At 36.9% G+C, this 16,948-nt stretch overlaps 2 protein-coding genes and 1 pseudogene across 7 annotated transcripts; all 3 read right to left on the bottom strand.

Moving 5' to 3' along the window:
* Window positions 1–20: 20 nt before the first annotated feature.
* On the bottom strand, window positions 21–2,730 carry LOC140805200 (probably inactive leucine-rich repeat receptor-like protein kinase IMK2; annotated as a pseudogene).
* A 990-nt stretch (window positions 2,731–3,720) lies between these two features.
* LOC140804434 (uncharacterized) lies at window positions 3,721–9,194 on the bottom strand. 6 transcript variants are annotated; one of them, XM_073160466.1, is made up of 11 exons: window positions 9,002–9,165; window positions 7,963–8,125; window positions 7,638–7,819; window positions 6,922–7,524; window positions 6,003–6,080; window positions 5,380–5,701; window positions 5,102–5,301; window positions 4,626–4,702; window positions 4,445–4,546; window positions 4,131–4,317; window positions 3,721–4,062 (listed from the first exon to the last, which is right to left on the bottom strand). In XM_073160466.1, the coding sequence occupies exons 2-11, from the start codon at window positions 8,069–8,071 to the stop codon at window positions 3,964–3,966; spliced, it is 1,959 nt and encodes a 652-aa protein (XP_073016567.1). In that variant the 5' UTR covers window positions 8,072–8,125; window positions 9,002–9,165; the 3' UTR covers window positions 3,721–3,963. The 6 variants fall into 6 exon arrangements, with proteins under 6 accessions (XP_073016567.1, XP_073016564.1, XP_073016566.1 ...); XM_073160463.1 differs by having other exon boundaries at window positions 8,998–9,164; XM_073160465.1 differs by having other exon boundaries at window positions 7,963–8,119; window positions 8,998–9,161.
* A 2,055-nt stretch (window positions 9,195–11,249) lies between these two features.
* Window positions 11,250–13,567, bottom strand: LOC140804772 (probable protein phosphatase 2C 65). Its single transcript, XM_073160897.1, has 5 exons — window positions 13,086–13,567; window positions 12,525–12,851; window positions 12,324–12,441; window positions 12,014–12,237; window positions 11,250–11,832 (listed from the first exon to the last, which is right to left on the bottom strand). Exons 1-5 carry the CDS (start codon window positions 13,296–13,298, stop codon window positions 11,437–11,439), a joined length of 1,278 nt encoding a protein of 425 aa, XP_073016998.1. The 5' UTR covers window positions 13,299–13,567; the 3' UTR covers window positions 11,250–11,436.
* Window positions 13,568–16,948: the final 3,381 nt, after the last annotated feature.

Here is a 16,948-nt window from a genome sequence, read left to right as displayed (position 1 = left end):
TTCACAGCATGGTTCATTTACCTTTTACCAAAACTAGTACGCAAAATGAATGAATCAAGACCATTTTATTTTCTCTAATCTTCACCAAATAATATAATAATAACAAGTACAAAATGAATGAATAATTTTGTTACTGAGTGCTTGAATATGTATACGTATATATTATCACCTAGAAAATTTGCAATGCTGCTTTCGTTAGTATCCGTTTTAATATTCATGTCTCCATAAGATGATCTCTTTATTCACTTTTCTGCTGACCCACCGAGGCGGCCGGAGATGCGACCGTGGAGCCTGCTTGAATCTCTTCAAGTTTTTGGAGAACTTGCAGAGCCTCGGGCCTTGCTGCTGCCAAAGGGTCCACACAATGCAGAGCCAATTTCAATGTATTAAGCAAATCATCACCGATATTCGACGCATCCTTCATTAACTCGATGTCGAAAACTTCATTAGTCCATTCCTCTTTCACAATTGACGCGACCCATTGAGGCAGCTCGAGGCCATCTGTTGCCTCACTAGGTGATTTTCCCGTCAATAGCTCCAATATAATCACCCCAAGGCTATAGATATCTGTTTTGGTATTCACATTCTTTAGTTTGGAAAGCTCTGGCGCTCGATATCCTAATGTGCCCGCGGTGGCAATCATGTCGATTTTGGCTGCGTTTATTACGAGGTGAGAAAGGCCGACATCAGCAATTTTGGGTTTGTTCTTCTCATCAAGGAGGACAATGCTTGATGTAAGATTCCCGTGCACTATATTTTCTTCCGTGTGAAGGTGGTGCAGTCCTTCAGTTATACCGATAGCTATGTTCATTCTTAATTTCCACGACACTATCTTTTCAGGTCCTCGAGCTGCATCACGACAGATTAAAAACATTCAACGGGCTATTTATAACATTGTATAGTAAGAAAGATTCGGGATTTTGTTAAGACGGGCTTACCATGGAGAAATGAAGCAAGACTTCCATTCGGCATACAATCATAGACAAGAAGCTTTTCTCCTTTAGGTCCCACATAATAAGCTCTGAGGGCCAATATATTTAGGTGTCGAATCGTTCCGAGCTTCGCTAGCTCGATTTCAAACTCTTTATTGGCCTTTGTGATCTTCTCTCTTAGCCTCTTCACCGCAACTTGATTGTTATCCCCTAGTGTAGCCTTGTATGTGGTGCCGTAAGAACTCTTACCCATTATTTCAGCGGTTGCGCTTAACAAGTCATCGGCTGTAAACACAAAATGGCCATCAAAATGGACTAACTTCCCCCCAGCTTCACCACCCAATTCAACTTCAATCCTGCTTCTGGATGTCAGGCCCCTGGTGTTACTATTTTTGCCCTTGGAAGCAGCTTTTCTTATGATCAAGCAGCACATAAACACACAACATAGAAGTAACAAAACGAGTAAAATGGCACCGACAGAAATTAGAATAGTGTCTTTTGTCCCCATTCGTCCTCGGGATTCATAGCCGACCCCTTAGAAGGAGAAGAGAGATTATCGGGTTGGGGAGAAGGGCATGAGGTTGAGCCACTGTATCCACATAGCTGCATGTTACCAATAAAGGAGCTTGAGTTGAATCTCTTCGCAAGAACGGATGCAACGGCACCTGATAGATTATTGTAGGAGACATCGAAGGAAGAAAGATTTGGTAGATTGGCCAGTGAAATTGGAATTTGTCCTGTTAAATAGTTTTGAGACAAATCAAGAAAGGTCAACACTGGTAATATTACCAATTGTGTCCTGGGATTTGGCCTTTGAACCTGTTGTTTCTCAAGATTAGCACCGAAAGATTATGTAGTCTTTCGATGGAATATGGGATCTGGCTATCAAGATTGTTGTTTTCCAGATTTATGATAACCAAAGAAGAGATCTTGGTTATAGATTCTGGAAAGCTTCCATTGATGTTATTGCTAGATAAATCAAGGGAACTCAAACTAGAGAAGTTACCGTTCCAAGAATCAGGAACAGAACCAGAGAGATTATTGTAGCTCAAATTAAGTCTATATAACCTGGTGCAGTTTGCAAGAATGGGAGGTATACTGCCTGTGAGCCGATTATTGCTGAGATCAAGAGTTTGAAGAACAGGGCAGTAACCAATCCCCGGAGGGATGGTTCCTGAAAGGCCGATTATTGAAAAGATAAACCCCTCTTAGATTTTGAAGGAGCCCAAGAGACCTGGGAATGGGTCCGACAAGGGCATTGTCGTGGAGGCTAAGGCGTCTAAGGGCGTGAAATTGCCCAATTCTTTCGGATATTCGACCTCCTATTCCCTTCCATGGAAGCTGGATAGTGACAACCTGCCCATTGAGACATTGGATCCCAGCCCATCTACCTAGAACAAGCCCCAAAACCACTGTCATTCCAGCTCTTCAAGACCCCTCTAAAATCAACAAGTTCGCTCTTCAAGGCCATTAGGGCCTGATAATCTGATAGCTTGACGATTGATCCTCCATCATTCTTGCCTGAAACAAACCTGAAATTGGAAAAAAGAAGCAGAAAGAGGCAAAACAGGTAGCGGGCTTGCTCCAACCTCCTTTCTTTACTTTTATCTGAAGCCCACCTCAAATAAGCTTCTCTTTCCACCCGACACTTCGGAAACCATACTGAGTAATGAATTCGATCATCCATGAAATGGTAAATAGAAGAAGATGGAGGGAGAAATGGTTATATGGAATCAAGCTTATCGTTTTCTAGCTTTGCTTTTTTGTGGCATGTGGTTGCCTTTTTATGAGTACGTTGAACGAGGGAATCTAAGTTGCAGAATTTGATCCCAACGGCTAGTTCTGGAGAGGGTGAACGCGGGAATCCTATGAAACGGCTAGGTATGTCAGCTGGGAGGCAAGGAACTTTCAACTTGGACCTCCACGTGCTCTGAAACTTTGACCAATGGGAAATTTAATGTTGCATTTAATGTAGAGTGATCTAATTATCTACATGGATAGCTATTTCCGTTACAAATTTGCTTTAGAACTGCAAATCTAAAATTATTATTTTTTAGACCGGGAGAAGTTGATGTATTTGCGCTATGGAACCCGATATCTCGTCTCAAGTTGATGTCAAATTGATTATATCACACATAACCATATTAGAACATATTTCTAGTTTTAAAAGAATTGTAATATTGTGGAACTGAAATCGAAACCATAAATTAATCAAAGATGTTACATTATATATCGATACATTAAATTATGTATTTAGACTATTTTATCAACGTTCATCTACAATGATTGTCTTATTAAGAAAACGATTAATCATATTGCTTGAACAATTGTAAGAATCAAAATATTTGATTTATACTATTATCATCCGTTGTAATTTTTGTTATAGTAAATATTCCGTCCTACAACCTAGATAAATTAAATTCAACCTTTTTTTATTTCTTTTGAATAAAAACTAAAAAGATTAATATTATTTTATAGTATTATAATTTTTTTATCTTTAATTTTGAAAGAATAAATTTTAGTTCAAATCAATTCAATCTCAAAATTTTATAGGATTCGTTTTAAAATTTTATTTGTCAAAACTCAAAATTTTATATGATTTGATTTAAAATTTTATTTTTTAAAACTGAACCGATCGAAAAAATCGAAATTTATTAAATAAAAATTTATTTATATTTTATACTTTATTGTATAATATTTATTTAATTAATATATTTTTTTATTTTTAGTTCAGTGTTATTTATTTAGTTCATTATTTTATATTTTAACTTTTTATTAAAAAATTAACTAAAAAATAATATATTATATTTTAATTACTAATTTAAATATTTATCAAAATGGAAAAAATACAAGCAAATATCCAAACTGTTTTATTGGAAAACCTAACCTTAAGAAAACGGTTCGGATATCGAATTATACATTTTCAAAACCAAAAATCGAAATAAAAACCAAAATAATAACCGAACCGACCAATGATCACCTTATATGCGTGTAGGGTACATCCTAGTTGCTTACAAAAATCGAGCGAATTTCAATCTGTGTGAAAGACAATGGCAGAGGCAAAGGTCCTTTGTCCGACTGACCTCGACTGTATTGTTTCCCAACCTTCACCCTCCTTGTAGCGTTCAATCTGCCATTGCAATAACCATTAGTCTAAATTCAAGAATAAAAGAAAACAAGAAAGCACCAGAAGCTTACCGTGTCCAGTACGACCTCGTTAGCTCTAACGCCTCCAATGACATAAATGGATTCCTTAAGAACCGCAGCAGCGGAATATCCCCTGCTCTGCTTCATTGGCTCTCCGATCATCCAGGTTCCAACACGAGGGTCGTATATCTCAACACTTGGTACCATATCAATTCCATCGAAACCGCCAACAGCATATCTGCAAAACACCATTCAAATAGAGTCCTTGCAAATCGATAGGTCATAATCGTCAAAAGTATCGAACGCGTCCAAATTCCAAAGCGTGATCAGTACTTTTTGAAAGAAAAAACAGAAAATGGACTTACAGCTTTTCGTTCATAGCTACCAATGAATGGCAGCCTCTCCTTGTGTTCATACTCTTGATTCTGGTCCAAGAATGTTCTCGGGGGTCGAATCTTTCAGCAGACCTGAGATAGCAGAAAATCCAGAGTAAATATTCAGCGGCAAATATGGATAAGAGAATGGCAAACTGGCTAAACAACATACATCAAATAATCAATTCCATCATATCCTCCAACAGCATAGAGAGCGCCATTGAGCTCCACAGCTGCAAGAGCGAAACGCTGTAAAGAAACAGTCATGTGAAAAACCGAGAAAAATAATGATTTTCCTTCATTTCCAGAAAAATAAATTGGAGAAGACGTAGTGACAACTTTGTACGGTGCATATGCATATAATAACTCTTCCTGGGGATTCACCAGGCAGAAAACATTGCTGACAACAGACAGGTTATTGGTAATAATAGCACCTTCTTTGAATTGAAAGGCTTTCAAATGACCAACGACTATGTTTGCAGGTAATTAATATATTTCAATAAAATGTAGGTTTGGTGTGGTGGTTTTAGAGAAATCAAAATTCAACAAAAAATTCATCCAAAAATGCAGAAAAGGTGAAGTAATAATACCTCTAACAAGTCAACACTTGATAGATATTCTTCTATTATAAGCAATGGCTCAGGTTACCTTTTGCAGCATTGAGCGTGTAGAAATCCATCGTCCAACATCTGAATCAAACATTTCTACATCTGAGAAGCATTCTGCCCCATTTCCACCACCAATAGCAAAAATATTTCCATGTATAGCGGCACTAGCTAGGTGGCCTTTTTTTCTGTTCAAGGATGGACGCAAAGTCCACTGGTTGTTGACAGGATTGTACGACTCAACTTCACGTGAACAGATATAAATGTTAAAAAATTGAGCAAAAAAGGGGAGAAAACAAGGAAAGGAAAATCATGCTATACCTGTATCATACAACAAAGTACCATCTCCGCCACCGAATACATAAAGTTCCTTATTTAACTTTGCAACTGAGGCATATGACCGAACAGAAAACATTGGCTTAAGAGATTTTAAGACATCATTCACAGGCGAGAAGGAATGTAAAGCCGATGACCATGATACACCATCATATCCACCTACTAAAAATATTGACTCATTGAGATCTGGAGACTCAACCGATGTTTCATTGCCAGTGACAGCACCAACTGGCATTGAAGTTTCAGGCACGGACTCAAATCTCATGCATACTTTTCCCAATCTCTGAATTTCCAGTTCTGCCTCAGCCTAAAACGATATAAAGCATCAGATAAGAATGTTGTAGGGATTTTTACCAGACCAAACCATTTAAACATCATAATCAGATAGCTATTCTCGAGCAAGAATGGTGGAAGTTAAACATCAAGAGCTGTTGACTAACAAAAAGTTAAAGAAAAATCAGTATCACTGGAATCAGAATAAGACCAGTAATCCATCCTATTTTATTGAAATTTCATGTAGATGAGCATCTGGGTAACAAAAAAATCCTATGGGGCTCAACTCGATAAGACATGTAAGCCTATGTAATATTGCAAGGAAAAGGGAATACCAGTTTCTTTTCCAAAGTTCCGATTTTACATGTTTGTTCTTGCTTGAAAGCCTTCAGCTCCATCATTTCCCGATACAGCTGCATTCATAGTATAAATAAACAAATGTATAAATTTAAAGCTACAATGAAAAAGCTGTCCCTCTCAATATAGAACTCGCATTCAAAACCTAACCTTGTCATGTGAACATTACTTGGATTAAATTTCAAAATTTCAACTATCAGCCAATTAAACTAGGATCACCTCCAAACTTAAATTTAATGCAAATTGAAATTGAAAACAAGGGATATGAATACAATAAATTATGTCCAAATATCATGAAGATTAATGCATGAAAAAAATGTTCAGGTTATAAATACTGAAACTTGAGAACAAATTGAAAATCTCATAAATGATTGATCTTCTGGTGTCGCACTAATAACTTGGAAGTGCTGTTAGAAAGGAATACACAGACTCAGCGTTGAGTGTTTGACTGACTTTGTGATGCTATAAAATTATAAACATTAAATGTCTCCTGAATAAGGCTTCAAACTATTTTCATTTTCTGACCGAAATACTTGGTTTCCAGAAATATACCTATAAAATACATCAGGGATTATTAAATAAATTTGGGGATTTTGGAGCTAAAAATTGACGCTACATAGGTTCACAAGAATATGGAATGAGATTGACTTGCTTTAGAGAGGCTTGAACCGTAAAAAAGCATAGGGTGGAGGATTTAAAGAATGGCTAGAGTAACGAAAAGAAGACGAAGGGCAATTATTAATGTACTTCATGTCTTTACTCAGTTACTCGTAGAAGCCATCAAGCAACTCCGAAATGTCAATCAAACTTCAGCTGAGCTCAAAAACCTCCAAGACCAATTCAATTTGCTTGTTTACTATCCCAACCAAAATCACCTTTGAATACTAAAACAAATACCTGTGATAAGGTTGCGTAAGAATCAAGAGAATGATAAGGCCCTTCATTATTCCTGTTTCCCAAAGTTGACATGCCATTTTCACAAGTCTCCTGCTCCAGGACCACATCTTCCATGTAAGTCACTTCTCCAGATTTTCCAGATATAGCTGCAGCTGAATACGGACTATCTCGGGCCAATTCTTTTAAATTCATGTCAATAAGGTCCTTTTCTTCAGGTTCTGCATTTTTGTTGGCTAAAGCTGCCTCCATCAACAGGTTGTCTCCATTCAAACACAAAGAATCATCTGAATTACCCAGTGCTCCAAAAGGATCATCAGAGTTGGCAAAATCATCTGTAAAATATGGTCGCTCTGGAGCTTTGCTTTCCTTTCTTTGGGTGCTTAGAGGAAACATCTGCGTTGCTGATAACAATTTCGGGGAATTTTGTGGGGTATAGACGCGTGGAGCAAATGCTAGAGAGGTGAGTTTAGAAGTTAACTTGCTTGCTTGAACATGATCCAACTCAAACAAGAAATGATTTTGACTGAAGTAGTTGTCAACAATTATTGGCTTGAATAGAGTTTCAGAAAGCGCCTGGCATTCCCAACGTACACGTATTTGAACCTTTGTGCCAAAAATAAAAAAGATCAGATACTACAGTCCATCTTTGAAGTCTGACAACAGTCTTATCAAACTCAGATAAAACCAAAAAAAAACAAGTAGTTTCCACATAATACCTGAGCAGGATACCTTGTTCTATCTGAACCATCTGAGGTCCAGCCATATGAATCAATATACATTTTCCCGGAGCTAACTGCTTCATAGATGCCATAAAGTTTCCTGTCGCTGTAATTGAATAAGAATAGTGGCAAACCTGGTTCGATGTTCTTTACGTATGAGAAGTGCTGAGCTGGGAGTCCTAAGAAACATAAAGGAGTAAATGCCACTGGAATAACATAATTGCAACCCAAAATTTATCATAAGAGAATGTATTTAACAACCTAACAATTCAGAACAATGTACTAAATTTATGGAGATGATACCAACATTATTGAAACTAACCAAAAAGCTTCTTGGTGATACATTCGCTCTTGGTGTTATCCGTGCAACCAAATATGACACCTCCCAGTTGGTTTTTACTCAAATTCCTATATTTCACAATAGAAGCCATCCCCACACAGAAGAAGTTCCACTGAGACTAAATATCTGAATTCTCCTCCTGATACTGCATAGGGGAGTAGATGAAAGAAATCAAGAAATTACCAAAATTAGTTGAGAAACTGAAGCCACAACTTAAGTCCCAAAAACAGTACAATAAGAGGGACAGATAGAACACAATCACAAACAAATTCAATAAAATATAGAACCGTTAGATTCAGAACTTAGTAGGCAGTCATTTTTTCTTTTTTGCTACCTATACACAAAAAATGCAATCAGCAATGTTAATGGATATCCAGGAAAGTAAATGATTGTGTTAGGGTCTCTATGAAAAGAAGCATAAATAAAAAAAAGAATGATCTTCATATGATACTTGAATCATTCAAGTGAAACATTATTCAATCGTCTATATACACACCAATATCCTAAAAAAAGAAAGGGGGCATACATTTTTTTTCCTTTTGAGTCCACGAACCGCAATTTCCCCAAGGCCAAATTCATCACTAAGTCTTACAAATTATCCTCCCAAAGGGTTGCCAAATCAATTTGAAAGCATTACAAAATCGTATCCATCGACAAAAATTTAAAATTTAAAACCCTTTCCTGTATTCACCACTAAATTTAACTTCAAACATATTTTTAACAATATTTTCGAGATCCCCCATGAAAATCATCTCAACTCTAATGAACCGCTCATTTCACAGTCTCCCAGAAATGGCCACAAAATGTACATTATCCAGTGGAACACATAAACGCTTCGAACAAATCCATTACCAGTTCGGTAAACTACTTTAAACCCAGAACACACAGATGGAAGATTCATATTTCCGACACATACATCTGACTCAAAACAATGATTGCCAGCCAAAAAAAATTGAAAATAATAACAGCACAATCGCCAGAAATCCAACGAGAAGTACAAGAAAACAAAGTGTGCACCTGCCCCCAATGGAGAAACTCGACAATCAATCGACACAAAAAAACAGTAAACACGCATAAATCGTGAGAGAATGAACGGAGAAAGAAAACCAAGGAGCGTGAGAGAACAAGAGAATGTAAAACGGTGAGCAAGTCGGTGTAATTGTTTGTCCGATATCAGTTGCTTATTTCGAAATGGTAAAATTATAACCAGGCCTGAGTTGGGTGGGATTAAGCAATGAATGATATTATTTAAAAATGGTTCAATTCGAACTCGATGCAATCCGCAAAACTTTCAATTCAAACTCGAACCCATCAATCTCATTAACCCGATTTTGAATATTTTTTTAAAAATTTTAAAAAAAAAATAAATAAAATTCAAAAAAAAATTATATTTTAATCTAAACACATAATAACATAATATCTCTAATATATATGATTTAAATTTGAAAATCTAATTGTAGAAAAATAAAATATATTTATTAAATCAAATAAACAATTGTTTAAAAATTTCAAAAATAAATATTAAATTATGAAAATCTATGATATAAATATACGATAAATATTTTTTCAAACATATAATATATAAAAATGTAAACAATATTTATTAATTATATTTTTTAAAAAAATTTAAAATTTTCGAGTCAACTCAGTTTGGCCTGAATCCAACCCAACCCGATCATTTTCGGGTTAGCTATCGGGTCTAATCCGATCTGACCCGAACCCGAAAACCCTAAACTCAAGTTTGATTTTTTCGAGTTAAACCGTGTCCGATTGATGAGTCGTGTCTGATTTTGATACTTCTAATATTGTAAGAAATTACATATGGGAATCTTCTTTCATCATAAGATATGGTTAATATATTTTATAAGCTTTTTATAGTTACTTATCCACTTTAATTTTTGGAGCCTATGGTGCAACTACCCATTCCGAATAATTTTTTCTTTCTATTGGTATCCATGTGTACGGCTTGCCTCCCCCGATTGAAGAACACAAACTAAGTTGGTGTATGTCTTGTCGGGAAGAGAAATTTGTCAATCATTGGGTTGAAGAGCAGATTTTCAAAATCTGATGACCAAAAACTGTTGTACGTCATGAGAAATATAGGAGATTGTCAACGTAAAATATGAGATTTTGAGCTTGGGATTGTGTGAAGTGAAGGAAAAAAAGTTTATTTAAATAAAAACGCTTGAATTTTAAAAACATGATCATTGCTAAAATTTTCTTAAAAAAATCAGATTTTTTTTAATCAATTTTTTGAAATTGATAAAAAATTGGATAAAAGACATGTTTCCTTGCCCCTTGACGATGCTCTAATGTTGAGAGATCACCTCGAAAAAGGACGGTATAGTTTCATAAACGAGTACCACGATGTATGTTAGTTGTGCTGGTCAAAATAGAACTTCTTACAAAAGATGATTTTTTATGGTTGTTTTTTTAAAATATAAAAAGAGATAACAATTTCCATAAATGAGAAAAATTTATTATATTCCAACGGTCGTTACACGCGAGGTGTTTATGTAAAATAATTTATAAATATCTTTCAAGGACTGTTCGAAAGTGAATTAGGTAAGAGTTTGACAAATTATTATAGGCTTGATTCCTCGTGTCAATACTATTTCGAAAAAACATATCACATAAGGTCTGCCGAATGCAGTTTGCCTGACTAACGTATTGCAGGCACTGCGTTTATTAACTACAGTTCCCAAGTGATAATTTGACTTTTATATGTATTTTTAATAATAAAAATTCGTATTTATATATTTAAATAGACAATAAACACATAGGGTAATTTATTTAGATAAAGAAATATAATTAAAAGAAGTCATTAAATAGAGAAAATTTATGAAAAGTTGATGATAAAGTGTACAAATTACTAATGAATTTATATCATTAAATCTACTCAACAAATCAATTAATTAGCTCTCTCTAAAAAAAATTAATTAGCTCAAATAAAAAACATTGAATTACTATGTAAACTAATGAGTTCGAACCACACCCAACATAAATGTTGTGAATAAAAGTAGTTAGCCCGATTATTTATCCAATACGTATAAATAAACAGCGACCGCGAATTTTCTGCTAAAAAATCGTATGATAAACGAAATGAATAAAGAATTGAGAAGATAACATATTTATAGCTAAACTATTAATCAACGAAATACTACTTATGTGATGCTATTTATGATAATATAAGATGAATCCAAAAATATACAACATATACTAATATGACCAATTTGAAATTTAGTTCAGAACACTTGAAAATATACCTTAAAATTTGTTTTTAAAATTTTCAAAAAAATAAATGAGACAAACCAAAGTTACACAACACACATATCCTCGAGTCTCCCCTCCCACTAACCACTCAAGCCCACACTAGGTTCTTTTTTCACCTCAATATTTACACACAAACCACTCAACAATATTTAATCAAAACACTCACATTATATCCAAACTCCATCACTCTTCAACATTCTCAAGTTTCTTCTTCCATTGCCTTCTTTTCCTCATCCTATTTGGACCCAAACCCGAGCCATTTCCGCCATTTTCGGAGCTTCCACCACCTTCCCAATTCAAAACCGTGTCAAGTCCATCATCACTTCTCATACTTTTACCATAAGTACTGTATGTTTGGTTGAAGCTCAACTCGCTCATCTCCGACACAGATTTTGTTAGAACCGGCCTCTGTCGTTTGAAAAACAAGCATACCACAGCACAGTCATCAATCTTGGCTCGAGGGTACTTATATCTCCATGCTCTAACCGCATGGTCTACAAGATATTTAGCCGCCATGGATCGCTTTCTTGATGATGCAACGATCCTTACCACTTCATTGTTTGACAACACATCCCATATCTAACGAGACAACGAGTTTGATGTTAGATCATGAGTATGTTATAAAAGAATCCAAGCCCAAAATGATAATTGCATTAGATGACAGAACTAAGAAAACTTAGAAGTCGAGAAAGCGACTATTTATGGAGCCAATGTAGCAACCCATTAAGTTAGAATTATGGTTTCTTTTATTTTTTCTTACCCCATCAGTGGCTAAGACCACAAATTCATCCTTTACAGTGAGTTTTCTGTATGTTACTTTGGGAGTGGAAATGAGGCCGAAATCTTTTAAACAGAAGTCTCCGAAAGCTCTAGCCATGGCTAGACCAGGGCAATCTTCATGAGGCATCCATATTCTGTACACATTTGGCTCTTCATCCATTGCCATTACTCGGCCTTGGCAGCTTCTGATTCGTTGAGCCTCAGCTGATATATATATTTAAACTGTTAGGGCAATATTGCATTATATTAAAAGGTTATCAATTAACAGAAGAAGAAGAAGAAACACAAACATGGAAGATTTGGTTTAAGATCAACTGTGAGTTGTTCGGCAATAAGCTCATCATTTTCATCTCTCGTGCAAAGAACAGCTCGAGAATCGCCTAAATTTGAAATTATAAGATGTTCGCCCTGAAAACGAGAAGCAGAAACAAGAACTCACAAAATTAGTTATTTTTTGACGATGAAATTTTCAAGCAAATGGGAATTTATACCTTCTTAAGCACAGACACTGTTGTTGTCCCACTGCAATAGCTTTCAATCGAGACTTCATTCTCGAGTTCTTCGTCTACTTCGTGGAAACACTTGATCAATCTGGCCTTCCATGACAAGAAATATGGATTATTGAAATCGGGATTTTCACAGCCATCGTAATTTTCCTCATCAAGAACACAATCATTTCCGTCAACACTGGGCTGTCTGTATAAAGATGATATCTTTGTTGGTAAAGATTCGCGAATGTAACGTGCCACCTTGTGGCCAGAAGGGCCATGCCCATCGAACACGCCGCAGAAGAACATATCTTTGTCCCCAGAAAAGCTCTGAAAACCACGGCATTTATAGTCAAAATTCGTGTATAATTTTTGGTAGTTTATTCTGTCAAAATTCTTCGGATCATAAAGCAAATGAAAGGGAACATGAACATCAATGAACAACACGTATTAATCATTTGAAAATCGTCCGTGAAAAAGAAGAAGAGAAAAAGCCAAAAATCTCTGCATGGATCAATCACTAATGAAGAAAAATTCTTCTTCAGAAAATAGAAAAACGTGTACCTCCCAAACAGTCATGGCGTCTTGGTTGATCCCTTTCTTCCCTTGCTGAGAGAACATAGACACATATTTAGACGATCCCTGCAGCCTGACACGTGCACCGCCATCCCGAGTTAACACGATGTTTTCGTCTTCAAAATCCCTTTCATGCTCTTCACCTTCGACAAAAAAACCTTCGAAATTGCCACCCCTTTGGCACGAACAACATGCACCCATTTCGCCCTCAACGTCTCGACTGAGAAACCTATAAAAACCACAAAAAAAGGTCCGATCCTTGAAGGTTAAAGACAGACCCTCGATCCAGATCAAACCAGAGGTTGATCAATCCTAAACAGATTTATCGCAAGTTTCTTAGGCAAGAAGAAGAATCATTTAGAGGGATGGCCGGTGTGAATATGCATGGATTGCAACATTATCAGAATGAATTCCAAAAAAAAATCATTAAATTAACATCGCATCAAACTCAAAATAATTTCGACATGGGAATATTAAAAAAAAAAAAAAATGGGAGGGTGTTTTTTGTACGTTAATAATTTAGCCATGCACATTTGACCTTACAGTCATTCTCCCACCCTTTCGGTTTCCTATATTTTAGGGGGATAGTTTGCATTATTGGAGTATGATAATCTTTATTTAAATATGTTATTCTTATATATACATGTAGAGAATGAGATAATTTGTGGTTTCTTTTTGTCTTATTCCCTCCTTTTCCACTAAAACTTTGGTCAAATCAAATTGTGATTAGCATAGAATGTCTTTATCAAATAAAATGGAAGACAATAGAAACTGCGTATTCTTTAGTTCTTGTTTGATGAAAACTTCAACATATATTTGTGTTGGTCCCACGTACGGAATTTGAGATAGTAAAACCCGAAAATAAAGAATAAACTGGACACCGAGATTTACGTGGAAAACCCCGAAAAATTATTAGGGTAAAAACCACGGGCAAGATGAAAAGATTTCCACTATAATATTTTATGGTGTACAACTCACTCACTGTGTTTCCAAAGAGAACACAAACTCTCTTAATACAGGAGAACAAACACCTATCAAATATTATAGAACACACTCAAATATGTGTATACTGAGAGAGAAACTCAGAACGGGATGAATGAAATGATCGAATTGTGCCTCTATTTATAATCAAAATTTTGAGTGTGAAACCGCGTGCATTTATTAATTTCGTATGCAATTTCGTTTCTTCAGCAAAAGGAAGCCCACCCCGACATGCATTTAATGTCATGTTCTTGCCGACATTTCTCTCACTTGGAGATTTGATTGAGAATCCAACACATCTTCACACATCCTTTCAATCTTGCCATTCCCTGCTGCTTACGTTTCCGCTAGACCACTTGAGAATCTACACCACTCAAACTTATCAGTGTTTACTGGCTTGGTCAGAAAATCAGCTATGTTTTTCTTCGTATGGATCTTCTGCATATCCACGCTTCCTTCTTCTACTACTTCTCGTACAAAGTGAAATTGTACTCCAATGTGTTTCGTCCTGGAATAAAAGGCTGGATTCCTTGCGATGTGCAAGGCACTCTGACTGTCACAAAACAAAGGAACATTCTCTTGTTTGTGTCCGATCTCCTCCAATAACCTTTTAATCCATATTGCCTCCTTGCAAGCTTGAGTAGCTGCCATATATTCTGCCTCCGTTGTAGATAACGCCACAACTGTTTGCAGTTTTGAAACCCAGCTTACTGCTCCTCCTGCAAGTGTAAACACATAACCAGTAGTTGATTTTCTCTTATCAGGATCACCTGCATAATCTGAATCGACATAGCCCCTGAGTGTAAAATCCGATCCTCCATAACATAATGCAGCATTCGAGGTACCCTTAATGTATCTAAGGGTCCTCTTAACAGTGCTCCAATGCTCTCGTCCAGGATTCGCTATATACCGACTAACTGCTCCCACTGCTTGAGCAATGTCCGGTCTTGTACAGATCATGGCGAACATCAAACTTCCCACTGCTGATGCATACGGTACTCGAGACATCTCCATCCTCTCTGCTTCACTGCTAGGACACATCTTGGAGGATAACTTGAAGTTAACAGGAAGAGGGGTCGAGATTGGCTTACTATCTTGCATGTTGAAGCGTTGCAAGACTTTCTTCAAATAATTTTTCTGGGAAAGCCAAATCTTTCTGTTACTTCTGTCTCGGTGAACTTGCATCCCTAGAATCTTGTTTGCTGGTCCCAAGTCCTTAATATCAAATTCCCTAGCCAACTGTGCCTTCAATCCTTGGACCTGATCTTTGTTGGGGCCTGCTACCAACATGTCGTCCACATACAACAGCAAAATAATATAATCATCACCAGACCTCTTGAAATACATACAAGGGTCTGCACTCAGTCTGTTGTATCCAAGGCTCATGATATAGGAATCAAATCTCTTGTACCAACACCTCGGCGCCTGTTTGAGACCGTACAGAGATTTCTTCAACCTGCAAACCAAGTTCTCTTTGCCTTTTTCCGCAAAACCTTCTGGCTGGAGCATATAGATTTCTTCTTCAAGATCTCCATGAAGAAACGCCGTTTTTACATCTAGCTGTTCTAGATGTAGGTCAAACACCGCACACAATGCCAACACTACTCTGACTGTTGTAAGCCGAACCACAGGAGAAAATATCTCATTGAAGTCAATACCTTCTTTCTGAGCATACCCTTTTACCACCAATCTAGCACGATACCGCTCCACTTGGTTATTGCCATCTCGCTTGATCTTATAGACCCATCTGTTGCCGATAGCTTTCCTCCCTCGTGGTAGTGTAACAAGATCCCAAGTTTTATTCCTGTCTAATGCCTCCAACTCTTCTTGCATTGCTATCATCCACAAAGATACATCCGAGCTTTGAGTAGCCTCGTGGAAACTCGATGGCTCACCATCCTCTGATAATAGACAATATGCAATGTTGCTTTCAGTGACATAATCTGAAAGCCAACCTGGAGGTCTTCTGTCTCGAGTTGACTGCCTCACATTGGAAACCTCAGACTCAACATGTTCTTGTTCTTCGTGCTCTGGTACTGCTTCACAAGAAACTTGACCTTCGTCTGTCTTATTCTCCACCTGAAATGTAGTAGTTTCTGAATTATGTGTGCCTTTGTCTCCCTTTACTTTATCTTCCTCGAAGATAACATCCCTGCTGATGACAAGCTTGTGAACAGTAGGATCCCACAAGCGAAACCCCTTTACTCCATCAGCATATCCCAAGAAGATACATTTTCTGGATTTTGAATCCAACTTTGATCTTTCTTGCTCATTGTACAGAACGTACACCGGACTTCCAAATGTATGCAAATGGAAATAATCTGTCGGCTTCCCGGTCCACATCTCCATCGGAGTCTTCAGATCAATCGCCACTGAAGGAGAACGATTGATAATATAACAAGCGGTTTTGACTGCTTCCGCCCAAAATGACTTTTCTAGACCCGCAGTCCTCAACATAGCTCTTGTTCTGTCCAACAAGGTCCTGTTCATCCTCTCCGCCACTCCGTTCTGTTGAGGTGTGTAAGCCGTCGTGAACTGTCTCTTGATGCCCTCATGTTGACAAAATGCATCAAACTCGTCACTGATATATTCTCCTCCATTGTCAGTCCTCAGACACTTGATTTTCTTTTCAGAATCAAGTTCAACTCGCGCTTTGAAATCTTTGAAGATCTGGAAAACATCTGATTTCTTCTTGATCGGATACACCCAACATCTCCTAGAGAAATCATCAATGAACGAGACAAAGTATCTCGCTCCTCCTAGGGATACAACCGGTGCTTGCAAAACATCCGAATGAATCAGCTCTATTATGCTTTTGCTCCTGGCAGTAGAAGTGCCAAACTTTAATCTGTGTTGTTTACTGGTAACAC

The sequence above is a fragment of the Primulina eburnea genome, chromosome 11, assembly GCF_022965805.1.
Source record: "Primulina eburnea isolate SZY01 chromosome 11, ASM2296580v1, whole genome shotgun sequence".
In the NCBI taxonomy this organism is placed as follows: domain Eukaryota; kingdom Viridiplantae; phylum Streptophyta; class Magnoliopsida; order Lamiales; family Gesneriaceae; genus Primulina; species Primulina eburnea.
This window is presented reverse-complemented; position numbering and strand designations above follow the sequence as displayed.